We start from the raw sequence: 14,854 nt of genomic DNA on the forward strand, positions 1-14,854 counted from the left end.
ACCGCGTTGTACGTGTCCCACCAAAGATCCACATTCACGCTGGACTGGATGATGAGGTTTTTATTATTACAGTTTCTGCAAATGGATGAGTCACAACATTAGCTTTTTCTGCTGGGTTTGATCTCTTTGATCTCTTTGTAGTACTCTGGTTAAACTGACAACAAAGCATATCAAAGAGCTGTCTTTTCACTTTACAGAAAATACATTTTAGAATATCACAATACATTTATAAATCTTTGCATTTTAACAAGATACTTTTAACAAGAGATCGTATAGTGGATTTTTAACGTTTACAATGAATTCAACATGTTTTTCTTTACTCTGAATTTTAACCAACATCATCCTTTTTTAATGTATATGAAAAAATAGGAATAAAAACAATAATGAGTATAAAAATGGGTACAATTTACCTGCAAATGGATGAGTCACAACATTAGCTTTTTCTGCTGGGTTTGATCTCTTTGATCTCTACAAGGGGAATTAATATTTAGTAAAACAGAAACAAAACGAAAATAAATCAAAACAGCTTGACAATATCAATCACATTACTATGCATGGTGAGAGATTTGTCAGCTGGGGTTATAATGTTTAAAATTAACTTATTTTGTGGAGCACCAAAAGATATGTCTTACCTTTGTAGTACTCTGGTTAAACTGACAAAACCCCGCCTCCTGGTCACATGTTAGAAGCCAAAACCAAACCCCACCCCATACCAGCAGATGGCACTGTTGGACTCAGCATTGCAGGACATTTACCAAAAACTATACACATATTTTAGCAGGAATTTCAATAAAATAAAAGTTATTATTACACCCGTTACATACACCCCCCTGAAATTCTGCTAAATATGGGAGTGCTACACTAAAAAGAAAAAAAATCACATGCCAAAAAGGCAAATACTGATGAAAAAGAGGACACGAAAACTGGTACAGTATTACAAGGAACAAACTGAAGTGCATGTCAGTTCTAAAACTCTCCCAAAAAGGAGTGTGAAAAGAAAGGAGGCGAGCAAACTCCTAACTAAGCACAGACTCAAAGATGCCTGTTACATCTCTGAAATATCAAACATTGTTCCTGTAGTTGTAAGTGCTCACATAGGCACAATTCTTGTTTCTTACTCAAGCTTTGTTACTCAAACTGAAAGTGCATCTCTACTGAACTTAAACTAGGAACTTGCAGATATTGCGGACAGATGATTGTCACCTACCACATGGTCATTCATCTGACAAATAAGACGACTAGGAGGCCTGATGGACTGGCGGACCCTAAGACCATAACGGTTAGGTTGAGCACAAATAACCTGAGCTTGAAGGTCTGGGGCAGTCAAGTCTAAACAGTCAGTATCAGGGGAGTCTGCGTCCAGATGGTCAGTGTTCAATGGGGTCTCGTCTGGGAGACCCATACCCAAAGGGATCATGTTTTCAGAGCACTGTGATGGGCTTTCCGTACTGTCACTTGAAGTATGGTCAACATCTTGTTCGGGGATGTGCTGACTTCCTCGACTGGATGTATCATCTGTGAGAGAGTCGGACTGGGCATCAGATCTGCTGTCTAGTGAGTTATCCTTCACTTCTGGATGAACTTGCTCTTCACCTGCCTGTATCACCCAGTTTACTGTACGGACATCACTGTCTTCAACCGCGTCAGGTAAATCAGGGCATACATCACTTCCATGCCTAGCAGCGTCAGACTCTGAGTGTTCAGATTCGCTGGCCAGATCATCCTCACAGGGCAAGAAGCTAACAGAGAGCAGCAAATTCCTGTGAACTACCTTCTCTTTGCCCGTCAGACAATCCTTGACTCTGTAGACATTGAGATCAGGCTTGACTGATATGACTTCATACGGGGTTGACTCCCACTTGTCTGCAACTTTGCGTTTCCCCGGGACACCTCTGTTGGCGATCAACACCCGGTCTCCCACGACGAGAGGTGATCCTTTGGCCCTACGGTTGTACAGCTTGGCATGACGAGTCTGTTCTCTGAGAGTATTCCTCTGTACAATCTGAGCAGCTTCATGTAGATCTTTCTTCAGATGGCGTACAAAGTCAGAGTAGCTGACAACAGCATCATTGGTATTAGCATGTTGAAACATGACATCGACAGGGAGACGAGGGATCCTACCAAACACTAGGTAAAACGGTGCAAACCCTGTTGTCTCATGCTCTGTGCAGTTATAGCAGAATGTGAGCTGCTGCAGCATTTGTGGCCACTTTGCTTTGGGCTGAGGGGGAAGGGTTCTGATCATATCTCCCAATGTTCGGTTGAATCGTTCTGCGATGCCATTTCCCATGGGGTGGTACGGAGTGGTATGGGATTTCTGCACCCCTGCCATCTCTAGAAGCTCTTTGATCAGTTTGCTCTCAAAATTAGCTCCCTGATCAGAGTGGATACGCCGTGGGAAACCATAGACAAGGAAGAAATCCTGCCACAGACGGCGAGCAACTTGTTTGGCGGTTTGATTTCTGCAAGGGAAGGCGTGCGCCATCTTGGAGAAATGATCAGTTACGACCAGGACATCTACAGACTTGTTCTCTTGCTCAGCAGTCCAAAAGTCTATACAGACCAACTCCATAGGCTCAGAGGTGACTATGTTCTTGAGTGGTGCACGGTTGTGTGGTTCCGGTGTTTTCCCTACTACACAGCGCTGACAGGATTTGACATAATTCACAACATCACGTTCCATGCCATTCCAGAAGAATCGTTGCCGCACCAGAGACAAAGTACGGTTCTGGCCTTGGTGACCTGCTGAGTCATGTAAACCTTGAAGGACTTTCTGTTTCAATGAATCAGGCACCACAAACTGGAAGATTTTCTTGGCCATGTGAGGATCTTTCCTTATTTTGTAGAGCATGCCATTCTGTATGGTGAGTCTGCTCCAATGCTTCAGTAGTTTCATCACACTAGGCGACTCGACAGCTCTCTCACGCCTGGTAGGTCTCTTGTGTCTATGCACAAAGTACATGGTCCTGCTTATTGTGTTGTCCTGTTCTTGTAAACCAACAAGCTGACTCTGTGGGAGTGCCGTTGACTGATCTCCCTTCTGCAGAAGATTGAAGTTGGCGTCTGTTCCCATCACTTGACCCACGCCACCAGTGGACTGAGCACTGAAGACAGCAGCAACCTCTTCTGATGTCACAGAACCATTGGAGCCTGATGGATTAGCCCTTTTTACTGACTCGTCTGATGTCCCAGCACTCTCGTCTACAACAGCGTGACAATTGTTGGATACTCTGAACACCTCTTGCACAGTACTGTTGTTCACCCTGTTGACTTGGTCCAAGAGCGAAGTATAGGGCTCGGTAACAAGGCGATGACCCACACATGACCGTACAAATGGCTCACGGCTCAGAGCGTCGGCTACGATGTTCTTTGGTCCAGGAATGTACTTCAGGTCAAAATTGTATGCAGCTAGCTTCGCTACCCACCGCTGTTCACACGCATCAAGTCTTGGTTTGGTCAAAATGTATGTAAGTGGGTTATTGTCGGTCCACGTGGTAAAGTGTCTTCCTTTCAACCAATGGCTGAATTTATCACATACCGCCCATTTCAAGGCAAGAAATTCGAGCCTGTGTGCAGGGTAGTTGAGCTGGGAGCGAGAGAGCGTCTTACTTGCAAAGGCGACTGGTCTGGCTACTTTTCCACCAGGTGGCAGCTGTGACAGGACTGCTCCAATCCCATCAAAGGATGCGTCGACAGCCAGAATAAACGGCGCATCAAAATCTGGGTGGGCCAGAGTGACACCTGTCACAAGGTCGTGCTTCAGTGTTTCAAAGGCGTTCTGGCATGCATCGGACCAATCTGCAGGCGTCAGCTTCACTTGACCTTTCTTGCGGGCTCTCTTGCGCTTATGCTTGTCACCAGATTCAGATGTGAGCCTGAACAGAGGTTTTGCCTTCGCAGAACATGCTTCAATGAAGCTTTGGAAATACATCACCATGCCTAGAAAAGATCTGATTTTACTAGGGCATGGCGTCTTGCCATCCGACTCCATTAGATCAGTGACTTGTACGTCATTTATCGCTCTCACTTTCTCGGGGTCAGTCCGAATTCCATCCTCACTGATGACATGCCCAAGAAATTTCACAGTCCGTCTGAGGAAAAAACACTTTTTGGCTAGTCGACTTCTGAATAATTCCTTTCTCTTCCATCTCGTTCAGAGTCGTCCTCAGTTTTTCATACTGACTTGGTGGTATACGTCTGTAGGGTAGACGGAACGGCTTATCATCAACAAGGTGGATACGATGTACAAACTCTTTGGCCTCTCCACAGTCCATCTTATGGCGAGAAAAGATTGACTCGAATTGTTCGATGATATGAAGGAGCTTGTCTTTACACTGCAGCGAAACCTCACATGACTTCAGGTCAATGTCTTGCAGTCCCAGAGCTTCCAATGCACGCATCATGTCCTCTTCTGACCTGGGTCGGACCTCTTTGCTCTGTACACTCTGCACGTTGCACTTGACCTCCTCTGCATTGGGCAGGTCTTCCGCTGCGATACAAGGAGACACATCTGCAATTTTCCTGTTTCTTCTCAGCACCACAACTCTGTCCGTGGGATTAAAGACTTTAACAGGCACCCATCCATCTCCCCAGAGTGGAGTAACAACTCGTCCGACAAGGACTTGTCTGGGCGCAGCCTTTGATTGGGTTGGCTCAACGACCACTGTGCTGCCCACAGACGTCCCGGCCAACTCAGATAACTTGCCCCAAATAACGTACTCGGTCCGTGGATTCAGCGTCACGCAACTCTTGATTTTTACTGTCCCTACTTTGTCTGGAATGCAGTCACCTCTCCATCTCTCTGTGTTAGAAAGCATTGACAGGAATTGACTGTGGTTATCGGACAGACCGTTGTCAGGAGTGGAAACTAATCTCCAGTAGCCATCAGTACTTTTCAATTGAGTCAAAATATATTTGATGGCATTGCTGCCAAGGATCATCTGTTCGGTCTGGCCTGGCACAACCATTACTGGTATTATCATTTGGCACCCGTAAACTGTGACGTGAATGTCGTACATATCTCTGGGAGAAACTTGGTGTCCACCGCAGCCTACAATGACATAATCATCGGCCGTGTAACTCATCATATCAGGGAATTGCTGCAGGAGGGACTTAGCCGTGTCCTCACTTACTGTACAAGCCATCGACCCGCTGTCCAACAGCGCTCTGAAAGTGGGGCCTTCTTGCACAAGTACAGGTGTGTAAAACAGTTCGTCAGTCTCCGCTATTCTCTGAAACCCCTGAAAGATCAGCTTCTTCGATGGAGGTATCTTGTTGCTATACAACTCATAAATTGATTTATTGTCTTGCATGTCAGGCTTCACATTAGTGGTGGGAGGTTTACTCAGTTGATCTGCACTGTTCTCCCCTAAGCGCAGATCAGTTAGTTTCCCTGAGGCAGCGGGACAACTTTCGTCACTGGACAATCACGTCGAGAATGCCCTGGGGCATGGCAGTGAAAGCAAAGGTTTTTGTCTCGGCAATGAGAGAGAGCACTGTGTTCGACTTCTTTGCAAATGATACATGGCTTGGCAGTGAAACCATTTATTCTGGCTCCAGGTCGCCTGGTTGGAGCTCCCCCTCTCTCTTGAAACTGGTTCGAAGTAACACGTATCAGAACTTTCTCCAACATACTAATAACGTCCGTTAGAGAGACATACTGTGGGCTCGAAGTCTGAGGTGGCTCGTGCACGAGGGTTGGACCATGGTTCACCTCAGCTTTGTGTACGGCAATTTCCGCTCTATTCGCAGGTTGTTGTAGGGAATCTGCTTTGTAGCTCTTCTCAGCGTGGTATTCATTCAGCACCTCTAGTACCTCACATGCTGACCACTTTTCGATGGTTTTTGATCTGTAAGTGAGTGCCAGTTCCTTGCATGGGCAGTTCTGAATAAACATGCGAGTAACCTCTATTTCAGGGTTGTCAAATGTTTTGCCCTGCTCACTCAAGCACTTAGAGGCAAGGTCAGCTGCTCTGTTTAGTCTCAGCCAGTAGTCATAGGGGTCTTCCTGGTCTTTGGGCAAAGTTGAATAAAAGTCAGCTAAAGGGACAGCAGAGTACTTGGTACAGCTAAAGTATTTCCTGAGAAGACTATAAATCATGTCAGGGCGGGTATAGACGTCTATATTACTGTTTCTAATGCTAAACCTAACTACATCTTTAGCTTTTCCTCTCAAATGTATAAGGATTTCCTCTGCTTGCTCTTCAAGTCTCACATCACTCCTTTTTATAAATGTCCTCATTAGATCTTCCCACTCATGTATTGTTATTGAGTCTGAGCCATCCCCAATAAATGACGGCGGTTCCTTAACCTTTCTCTGCGTTACCACCTGACTCAATCTGTTTGCTTCATCTTGTGTGGCAGCAGCGTTAGGTGCTACTATATTACGTGACTGTATATTTGTGAATATGCTATCAGCCAATTTATGTCCTATCTCCTGAATAATATTTGTCATCTGATCAGCTACACCCTCAGAAACGTCACTTGTGCTCTGAGTAAACATGTTTCAAAGATGTAAATAAGTCAAAATCGCCTGCGTAACACGTCACTGTATAGCAGTTTTAAATACTGTGAGCTGATGGCTTTATGAAATGATGTGGCAGGTAGGACAGTCCTCGGTTCGGAGAGCTTGATAGAAGTCACGGGTCACGGCACCAATGTAACCGCGTTGTACGTGTCCCACCAAAGATCCACATTCACGCTGGACTGGATGATGAGGTTTTTATTATTACAGTTTCTGCAAATGGATGAGTCACAACATTAGCTTTTTCTGCTGGGTTTGATCTCTTTGATCTCTTTGTAGTACTCTGGTTAAACTGACAACAAAGCATATCAAAGAGCTGTCTTTTCACTTTACAGAAAATACATTTTAGAATATCACAATACATTTATAAATCTTTGCATTTTAACAAGATACTTTTAACAAGAGATCGTATAGTGGATTTTTAACGTTTACAATGAATTCAACATGTTTTTCTTTACTCTGAATTTTAACCAACATCATCCTTTTTTAATGTATATGAAAAAATAGGAATAAAAACAATAATGAGTATAAAAATGGGTACAATTTACCTGCAAATGGATGAGTCACAACATTAGCTTTTTCTGCTGGGTTTGATCTCTTTGATCTCTACAAGGGGAATTAATATTTAGTAAAACAGAAACAAAACGAAAATAAATCAAAACAGCTTGACAATATCAATCACATTACTATGCATGGTGAGAGATTTGTCAGCTGGGGTTATAATGTTTAAAATTAACTTATTTTGTGGAGCACCAAAAGATATGTCTTACCTTTGTAGTACTCTGGTTAAACTGACAAAACCCCGCCTCCTGGTCACATGTTAGAAGCCAAAACCAAACCCCACCCCATACCAGCAGATGGCACTGTTGGACTCAGCATTGCAGGACATTTACCAAAAACTATACACATATTTTAGCAGGAATTTCAATAAAATAAAAGTTATTATTACACCCGTTACATATATAGCACTTTTCAAGTCAATGACTTCCCAAAGCGTTTTACAGTGTGCTTCACATTTCCCAATAGCGGCCTTGTATTGCAGCCATGTAAGACGCTAACCTGCTTATTGGGGGTATTAGGGGTTCAGTGTCTTACCCAAGGACACTTCGACATGTAACACGGACAAGCCGGGATTCGAACTGGGATCCCTTGATCCCAAGACGAGCGTTCTACCTCCTGAGCTACTGCCGCCCCAAAGATTGAAATAAATGCAAAAAAGGACGACGAAGGAAACAACTTTGTGGTTTATCTGATGATAAATCGGACCTTGAAGGACATTGAAATAATACTTTGTGAATTTTATGTAGATATTGTGATCATTGTCGTCAAAAAAGATTTACATCATGACCGCATTTATTCAACAACGTTTGACACTTCCAATGCTTAGTTTTAACTGACAAAAAGTCATCTAAAATTGTATACCGATATTTGATTAAAAAATAAGGGGAACCCGTATGATATTTCTTCCACACCCATCTCACCTTTTTAAGCCCTGACCCATTTTCATGCGTGAGTATGGATGTGACTTTCTGGGTGGTTTAAACATGTTCTGTCTACTATTACAATAATATATAATCTATTATATATATAAAGGCTACCATCCTTTTTGAAGCTCAGAGGTTATTTTTGTTACCACCGTTTTGATGTGGATTTCTTAAATAATTGGTTATAAGTTACTACTATGTTATAATATTATTAGCTGGTAGCCCACAGATTGGTTCTGGCACAATAATTTTAAAGGGACAATGTGTATAATTTACTGTGTCATACTGGTAAAAATGTAGTTGAGTAAAAAAATAATAATAATAATAAGCAAAAATACATAGATAGATAGATAGATAGATAGATACTTTGTTCATCCCCGAAGGGAAATTCACATTTCCAGCAGCATCCCTGAGTTGAGAACAATCGAGAACAATCGAAAATAACACGGGAGCTGCTGGAGTGGCTGCCATTCGTGACGGCGCCGGAAGAAAAGATTCAATTTGAATCATGTACAAACAAACAAACAATTGAATCATGTACAAACAAACAAACAAACAAAATATTCATGTTTCAATAAGTGGAGTGTTAATAAAATGGGGGGAAAATAATTTCTGATACTGATATAACCAGGTAAAACTAATTTTAAGTTACCTGTCCAAATGAATGTTGTGCCATCTCACCTTTCCCACTCTCTCTCCTCTCACCTTTCCCACTCTCTCTCCTGCAGTTGACTTGCTGCTGCTCGCTCCTGAAATGAACGACTACACAAACGTGGAATCTTAAAAGTACTTGTAAGTTGGAAATCAGCATTTATTTGACATAACATGAGGTTCACCTAAAGGGAGCTGACATGATTGCCGGCCATCTTGCTACTAGGGGTACAAAAAATGGTCAAAGAAATCAGAAGACAATGGTGCATTTTGGGGCAGAATGGCAGCACAGTGCTTAGCGAGTGTGTGGCACAGTTCTGAGGTCATGAGGTGGAACTTTCCTGTGTAGAGTTTGCATATTCCCCCAGTGCTTGTGTGGGTTTCCTCCGGGCACTCCGGTTCCCTCCCACATTCCCAAAACATGCATGTCAGGTTAATTGGCCGGTCCAAATTGTCCCTAGGTCTGAAAGTGAGTTGTCTGTCTCTGTGTGCCCCGCGACTGGCTGGCAACCAGTTGAGGGTAAGTGTGAAGCACATTGTAAAGCGCTTTGGAAGGTCATTGACTTGAAAAGCGCTATATAAATGCAGACCATTTACCATTTATTTACGTGGATATCAATGACAAAGACGTTTATAATCTATTCTATTTCTTTAATGACTTTAGTGCTTTCGAACAGTGACCGAAAGCAAGTAGTCTCAAATGCGGAAGCGATGCATGCATACACAGTATTCTATTATTAACGAAGTGAGAATATTTTAAAATATAGTTGCGTGTGAATAAGAAGCTTTACCGTAACAAATGAAATGGGGAACGCTGTCAACCAATCAGTACACTGGTATTGTCAGGAAGTACATCACAACAGCCAATTGACGCGTTTCAGAGAAAGCTATGGCCGCATGAGGACATTTACGGGAAACAAGTTTGTTTTCGTTTGGAATTTCCGAACGAATGACTCGACTTGAAGAGGACATTGTTTTTTTCTAGTTGAAATAAATCAGGTGAGGTCTCTTAGGAGATTTTTGTTTATTTGATGTTACGTGTGTGTGTGTGTGCATAAACTAGCTACTTACTGCTTGGATGCCGCACCTACAGAAGAAGCATTTTGTTAGGTAATTAGCAAAAGTCCAATCAGGCGTGGAGCATTTTCGATTATAGCGTCACTGCTTTATTGTTTTTGAGTAAATAAAGTTAAAAAAAAAAAAATCTATAATGACTATATCTATTTAACTTAGTTTGATATATTTCTGAAACTAAGATGACTTTTTTTAGCATTGAGACTACAATCATTTGCTATACATCAACAAATAATGTATTCATTTGTAAAAATATAGGCATTGCAGATAAAATGGCCACCACATTCAGAAAAGCATTCAATATATTTTACATTTTAGAATTGTCTATTGTCTTTTAAAACAAAATAATAAACGTGGTTTACTACGAGATTAGACTGAGCAATCTGGAATAAACATGGAATAAGAGAAGTTCAATGGAAAATAAACAATAAAATATAATATTAGAATATATAGGCAATATTTACAAGGCATTGCTTGAAGACTGGCCTAAGTTGTAAGTGCATGAGAACAAAACCACTCTGCAATGACATTTAGCTGCAATATTGTGTGAAAGAATAAGACATGATTACCAATTTTCCTATACACTTATGAAGAATTTTCAGGTGATTATGCTGTGACATTATGGGTCTTGTTCAAATGCATACAGTATAGAGTTAGTTGAGGTTTTGTAGACTTTGTTCCCACGTTATGGGCGTCTTTCACCAACCTTATCAACACGCCCTGCTCCTTTGTCACACAACGTTTGCTCAAGTGAAGAATGCTAAACCATTCATTTTATCTGTGTCCTGTAGTGCCAACTTGATTGACTCTTTTGACCTGCTGCCCTCTAGCAGAAGTTACAGATTCCTTAGAACAGTGATCCCCAACCTTTTCTGGACCATGGACAGGATTAATGTTTGATGACGATATTTTCACAGCCCAGCCCAAGGACACCAATCAACATGTTTGTACTTGTTCTTAAATAATGATAACAACAATAAAAAAATAATAATAACAATGATGATAATAACAAAAGAGGTGGCACTGCAGCTGAGTGGTTAGCGCGTCTGTGACACAGTTCTGGGGTCATGGGTTCAAATTCAGCTACCGGCCTTCCTGTCAGAGTTCGCATATTCTCCCTGTGCTTGCGTGTGTTTCCCCCGGGCACTCCAGTTTCCTTCCACATTCCAAAAACATGCATGTCAGGTTAATTGGCTGCTCCGTATTGCCCCTAGGTGTGAATGAGCGAGTGAATTGTCTTTTTCTGTGTGCCCTGCGACTGGCTAACAACCAGTTGAGGGTGCCCACTGATGGCTAGGAAGGGTTCCATCTCCCCCGCGACCCTATTGAGGATAAGCGGTGCAGATAATGGATGGATGAATATTGGATAATAACAATAATAATTAAAAAATAAAAACACTTATACAGCACATAGACATAACATATTCATAGAGGAAAGTCTTGTCAAACTACAAGATTAAATTAAATATCAAACCCAATTGATGAATAGAGCTGCAAGCGGCAGCCTCCCTGCAAACTTACAATGTTACTCTCCGAGAAAACATTTAGGATATGACATGAAAGTAAATGATCAATTATTGGAGATAAAACATAACGACTCTTACATCTCTTTTAGTTGCCTGTTATTGACTAAAATTGTTATGGACCGGTTTTTAACAATCACATGTGGTTTTATTTCCGTTTTTTTTTTTTTCAAATATTGGATATGGATCGTGTTTCATGCATAAAAAATGGCTTGTGTCATAAAATCTACTCTGACCAAAAGTTTTATAACAAGTTTGTTGAATCTCTTACTATAACTGCTCCTTCCCCTTTGAACCACACTAATTTTAGATGAAACGCACCCTCTCAATCTCCCGGGTCAAATTTGGCGGGACCAATCAGTAAAACTCCGCCCTGCTTTATTCCTGGACCCTGGCTATTTCAGCTGAAAATGAAAATCTCCATTCTGATCCCTGTATTCATATTTCTCTACTCTGATTTTGTAAATATTTTGCTGCCAATGTCATTGCAATATTTTTTGTTACACTGTTGTTCTGATGCGCATTCAACTTATATTTGCCTATTTATCCTAACAATTTTTTTTCCCCTTTTTTTGTCTTTTTACAGTCTTTTATTCCATGTTTATGGAGTGCCACGTTTAATTTTGTTTTGAACTGTGTTCACTATGTTGTTATGAATGACAATAACATAAATTCTAATTCATATTTCCTTTCAGGCATGCCAGCCCTAAATATGCAAACAAGCATGTCCTCATCAACAATAGGGAGAAGCTTGTCATCCAATTACGTCCCGCCCTCGCTAGAGAACAAACTCTTGATGAAGACCTCACTCAAGACAAATTTCTTGATGCAGACGTCCTCTTCATTACTGAGCACCTCCCTGCAGCCCTCCAGCTTGACCTCCACCTTTTCCACTCTCATGCTCTCCTCTTCATCCAGTGCTTCCCCGCTCCTCAGCACGCAAAACGTCCTTTTGAACTCCTCAAGTCTTGCTTCTTTGACTCCATCCACCACCAACCATCTCCTCGCGACCTCTTTCGATAGCAGCACTCTGCTTTCGCACGTTTCCCAGCCACCTTCATTCCTTCTGCGGGAGGCGGATCAAAAGAAGGATGAGGAGGGCAGAGAGGAAATATCTGAGGCGCAGCTTTGCTCCTTTGAAGAAACAAGCATGGTAAGAGAACATCTACTTGTCATCACCTAGAAAATCCACACAATCCTTGATTTATTTTTTTCCTGAAAAGTGCTATACAAATAAATTTGTATCAATTGGTATTGTATAAGCAGCACGGCGGCGCAGTGGTTAGCGCGTGTGCGGCACAGTTCTGAGGTCATGAGATCGAACCTTCCTCTGTGAAGTTTGCATGTTCTCCCCGTGCTTGCGTGGGTTTCCTCCGGGCACTCCGATATCCTCCCACATTCCAAAAACATGCATGTCAGGTTAATTGGCTGCCCAAAATTGTCCCTAGGTGTGAATGAGCAAGTGAGTTGTCTGTTTCTGTGTGCCCTGCGACTGGCTGCCCACTGCCTGAAGAAAGCTGGGATGGCCTCCAGCACCCCCGCGACCCTACTGAGGATAAGCAGTGCAGAAAATGAATGAATGAATAATCAATGGTGTTGTATAGGGGTCTCCGATGCAGTGCCAGCGTGCAAATTCAAATTACCATTGGTTTCCTTCCCCCTGCTATACAGCAGTTAAACTTCGCAACCCCTACCTCAGAAGTGATTAAGGTCCTATCCTGGGGTTTACCTCAACTACCAGCTCAGTAGCCTAGATGGTAAGGCGCCCGCTTTGAGACTGGGAGGTCGGTGGTTCGCGCCCCGGCCGAGTCATTCCTAAGACTTAAAAAGTGGTCGGCGGCGCCCTCTGTTGGCTGCGGCTGCATCAGCTCGCTACAACGGGTCAGGTGCAATCGACATTTCGTTCTGTGTACATTGTTACACAGAATGACAATACAAGGAAATTATTATTATTATTATTATTATTATTATTGTGGGGTGCTAAGTTAAAGTTAGTACTATATTTTCTTGATTTGTATTCCAGTTATATTCCGATGAAGATGACCAAATGTCGACTGAGGGGGAAGACAAAAGTGAGGAGGGAATTTCTGGATCCAAAGCTATGGATGTGCATGTACCGGAGCTCCAGGAGGAGAAAATAGTGACCAGCAAACGAGAGGAATTTGCAGAAGTCATCCTAAGCCAGAAGCAAGTTGAGGAGGAGATAAACAATAAGAAGGTAAGGAGGAAATTTTACATGTCACTCTAATTTAGTTTTAACAGTACAGTACATACAGAAATAACGTTGACATTTTTTAAAGATCTGCCTTTTTTTTCTTTTATGCTTTGTACTCTTAGTATCTCCTGTTAAATGTGGTGTGCTGCTCCTTGGTCAACAAAACCACCAACCCCGGTGAGAAGGATTGGGACTCAGAGGACAGTGTGTGGACCGAAATCACCAGCCTTGTTAAAGACATTTCTGCATTTGACGCTCAGTTTGTTCTCAAGGTACAAAAACTATAATAATATGGCATTAAAAAAAGAGCATAATATTAGAGGTGAGATAATTTGCCTTTGGGGCTGCCTCTAAATTTATTTCCCATTGTCTTGGAAAAACGCTTCTTTATGTACTTTACTTTTCACAGCATCAAAGTTTTTGAGAGTACAGTAGGGATACAACACTAATCAGTTATGCGGTGGGGATCAAAAAGGTCAATTACCATATGGCTGTGGATAGAAACTTATGGTAATCGACTAAGGTGGATAAAAACACTAAATCAAATAAATAGTGTTGAATAAGTACGACTGTTTTTTTATAGATATGCCTATGATTAAATACAATGGTCCGGATATCAGCCTTTTTAAGGAATCTCTACTGTTCCATACATATAATAGGTATCAGTATCTGTGCTGATAAATAAAGGAACAACAGTCACCCCACTAAATTGTTTTTTTAACGGCACAGTATGTTTAAAAGCAAGGAAATCTGTGTAGTAGGCTAAACAATAGTATGTTGAATGGAAATCGTCTTCATTTTTTAATACGATCAAATAAAAATGAAAAATGAATGACAAATGTTAAAAAAAATCAAGAAATACTGCATAATCATATATACATATATACATATATATATATATATATATATATATATATAATGACAGCTATGTACATTTTAGCTACCAGCAAAAGCTATTAAATGGTATATTTTACACTATTGGTTAGGTATCTACATTAAAATGCCAAAGTCCAGCTCATCTGCGAAGAGCAGTGGATTACACTGACAACAATCGTGACTAGATGATGAAGGTGCTGTGTGGAGGTCAGGTCAAGAGGCTTCTCCTACTGGTAACAGTGGAAACCAGTACTATCTCTTTCATGTGGGGGAGCAAACCGGGTATCCCAACCCTAAAAAAAATGGCCTGGAGAAGAATGGACGCCGCCGGGGTGTACTAGACCAAGACACACCACAGGAAGTCAAGTCAAGTCAAGTCAAGTCATTTATTTTTGTATAGCCCTAAATCACGAAGAGTCTCAAAGGGCTTCACAGATTGTTACACTATATTACACAGACTATTGTCAACCGACAAGAGGAGTAGGTTATTCGTATGCAATAGAGTAGA

At 41.7% G+C, this 14,854-nt stretch overlaps 1 protein-coding gene across 1 annotated transcript in view; it reads left to right on the forward strand.

Moving 5' to 3' along the window:
- The first annotated feature begins 9,532 nt into the window (after window positions 1-9,532).
- Window positions 9,533-14,854, forward strand: part of tep1 (telomerase-associated protein 1) — a 50,801-nt gene continuing 45,479 nt past the window's right edge. Inside the window, exons 1-4 of the mRNA XM_088346598.1 lie at window positions 9,533-9,657; window positions 11,951-12,408; window positions 13,279-13,473; window positions 13,593-13,742. Coding sequence (XP_088202724.1) covers window positions 11,953-12,408; window positions 13,279-13,473; window positions 13,593-13,742 — 801 coding nt within the window. The 5' untranslated portion in view covers window positions 9,533-9,657; window positions 11,951-11,952. The remainder of the gene's footprint in view (window positions 9,658-11,950; window positions 12,409-13,278; window positions 13,474-13,592; window positions 13,743-14,854) is intronic.

This window comes from Urocampus carinirostris, chromosome 1 (assembly GCF_059441175.1).
Source record: "Urocampus carinirostris isolate Australia breed hairy pipefish chromosome 1, RoL_Ucar_1.0, whole genome shotgun sequence".
NCBI classification, from domain to species: Eukaryota; Metazoa; Chordata; class Actinopteri; order Syngnathiformes; family Syngnathidae; genus Urocampus; species Urocampus carinirostris.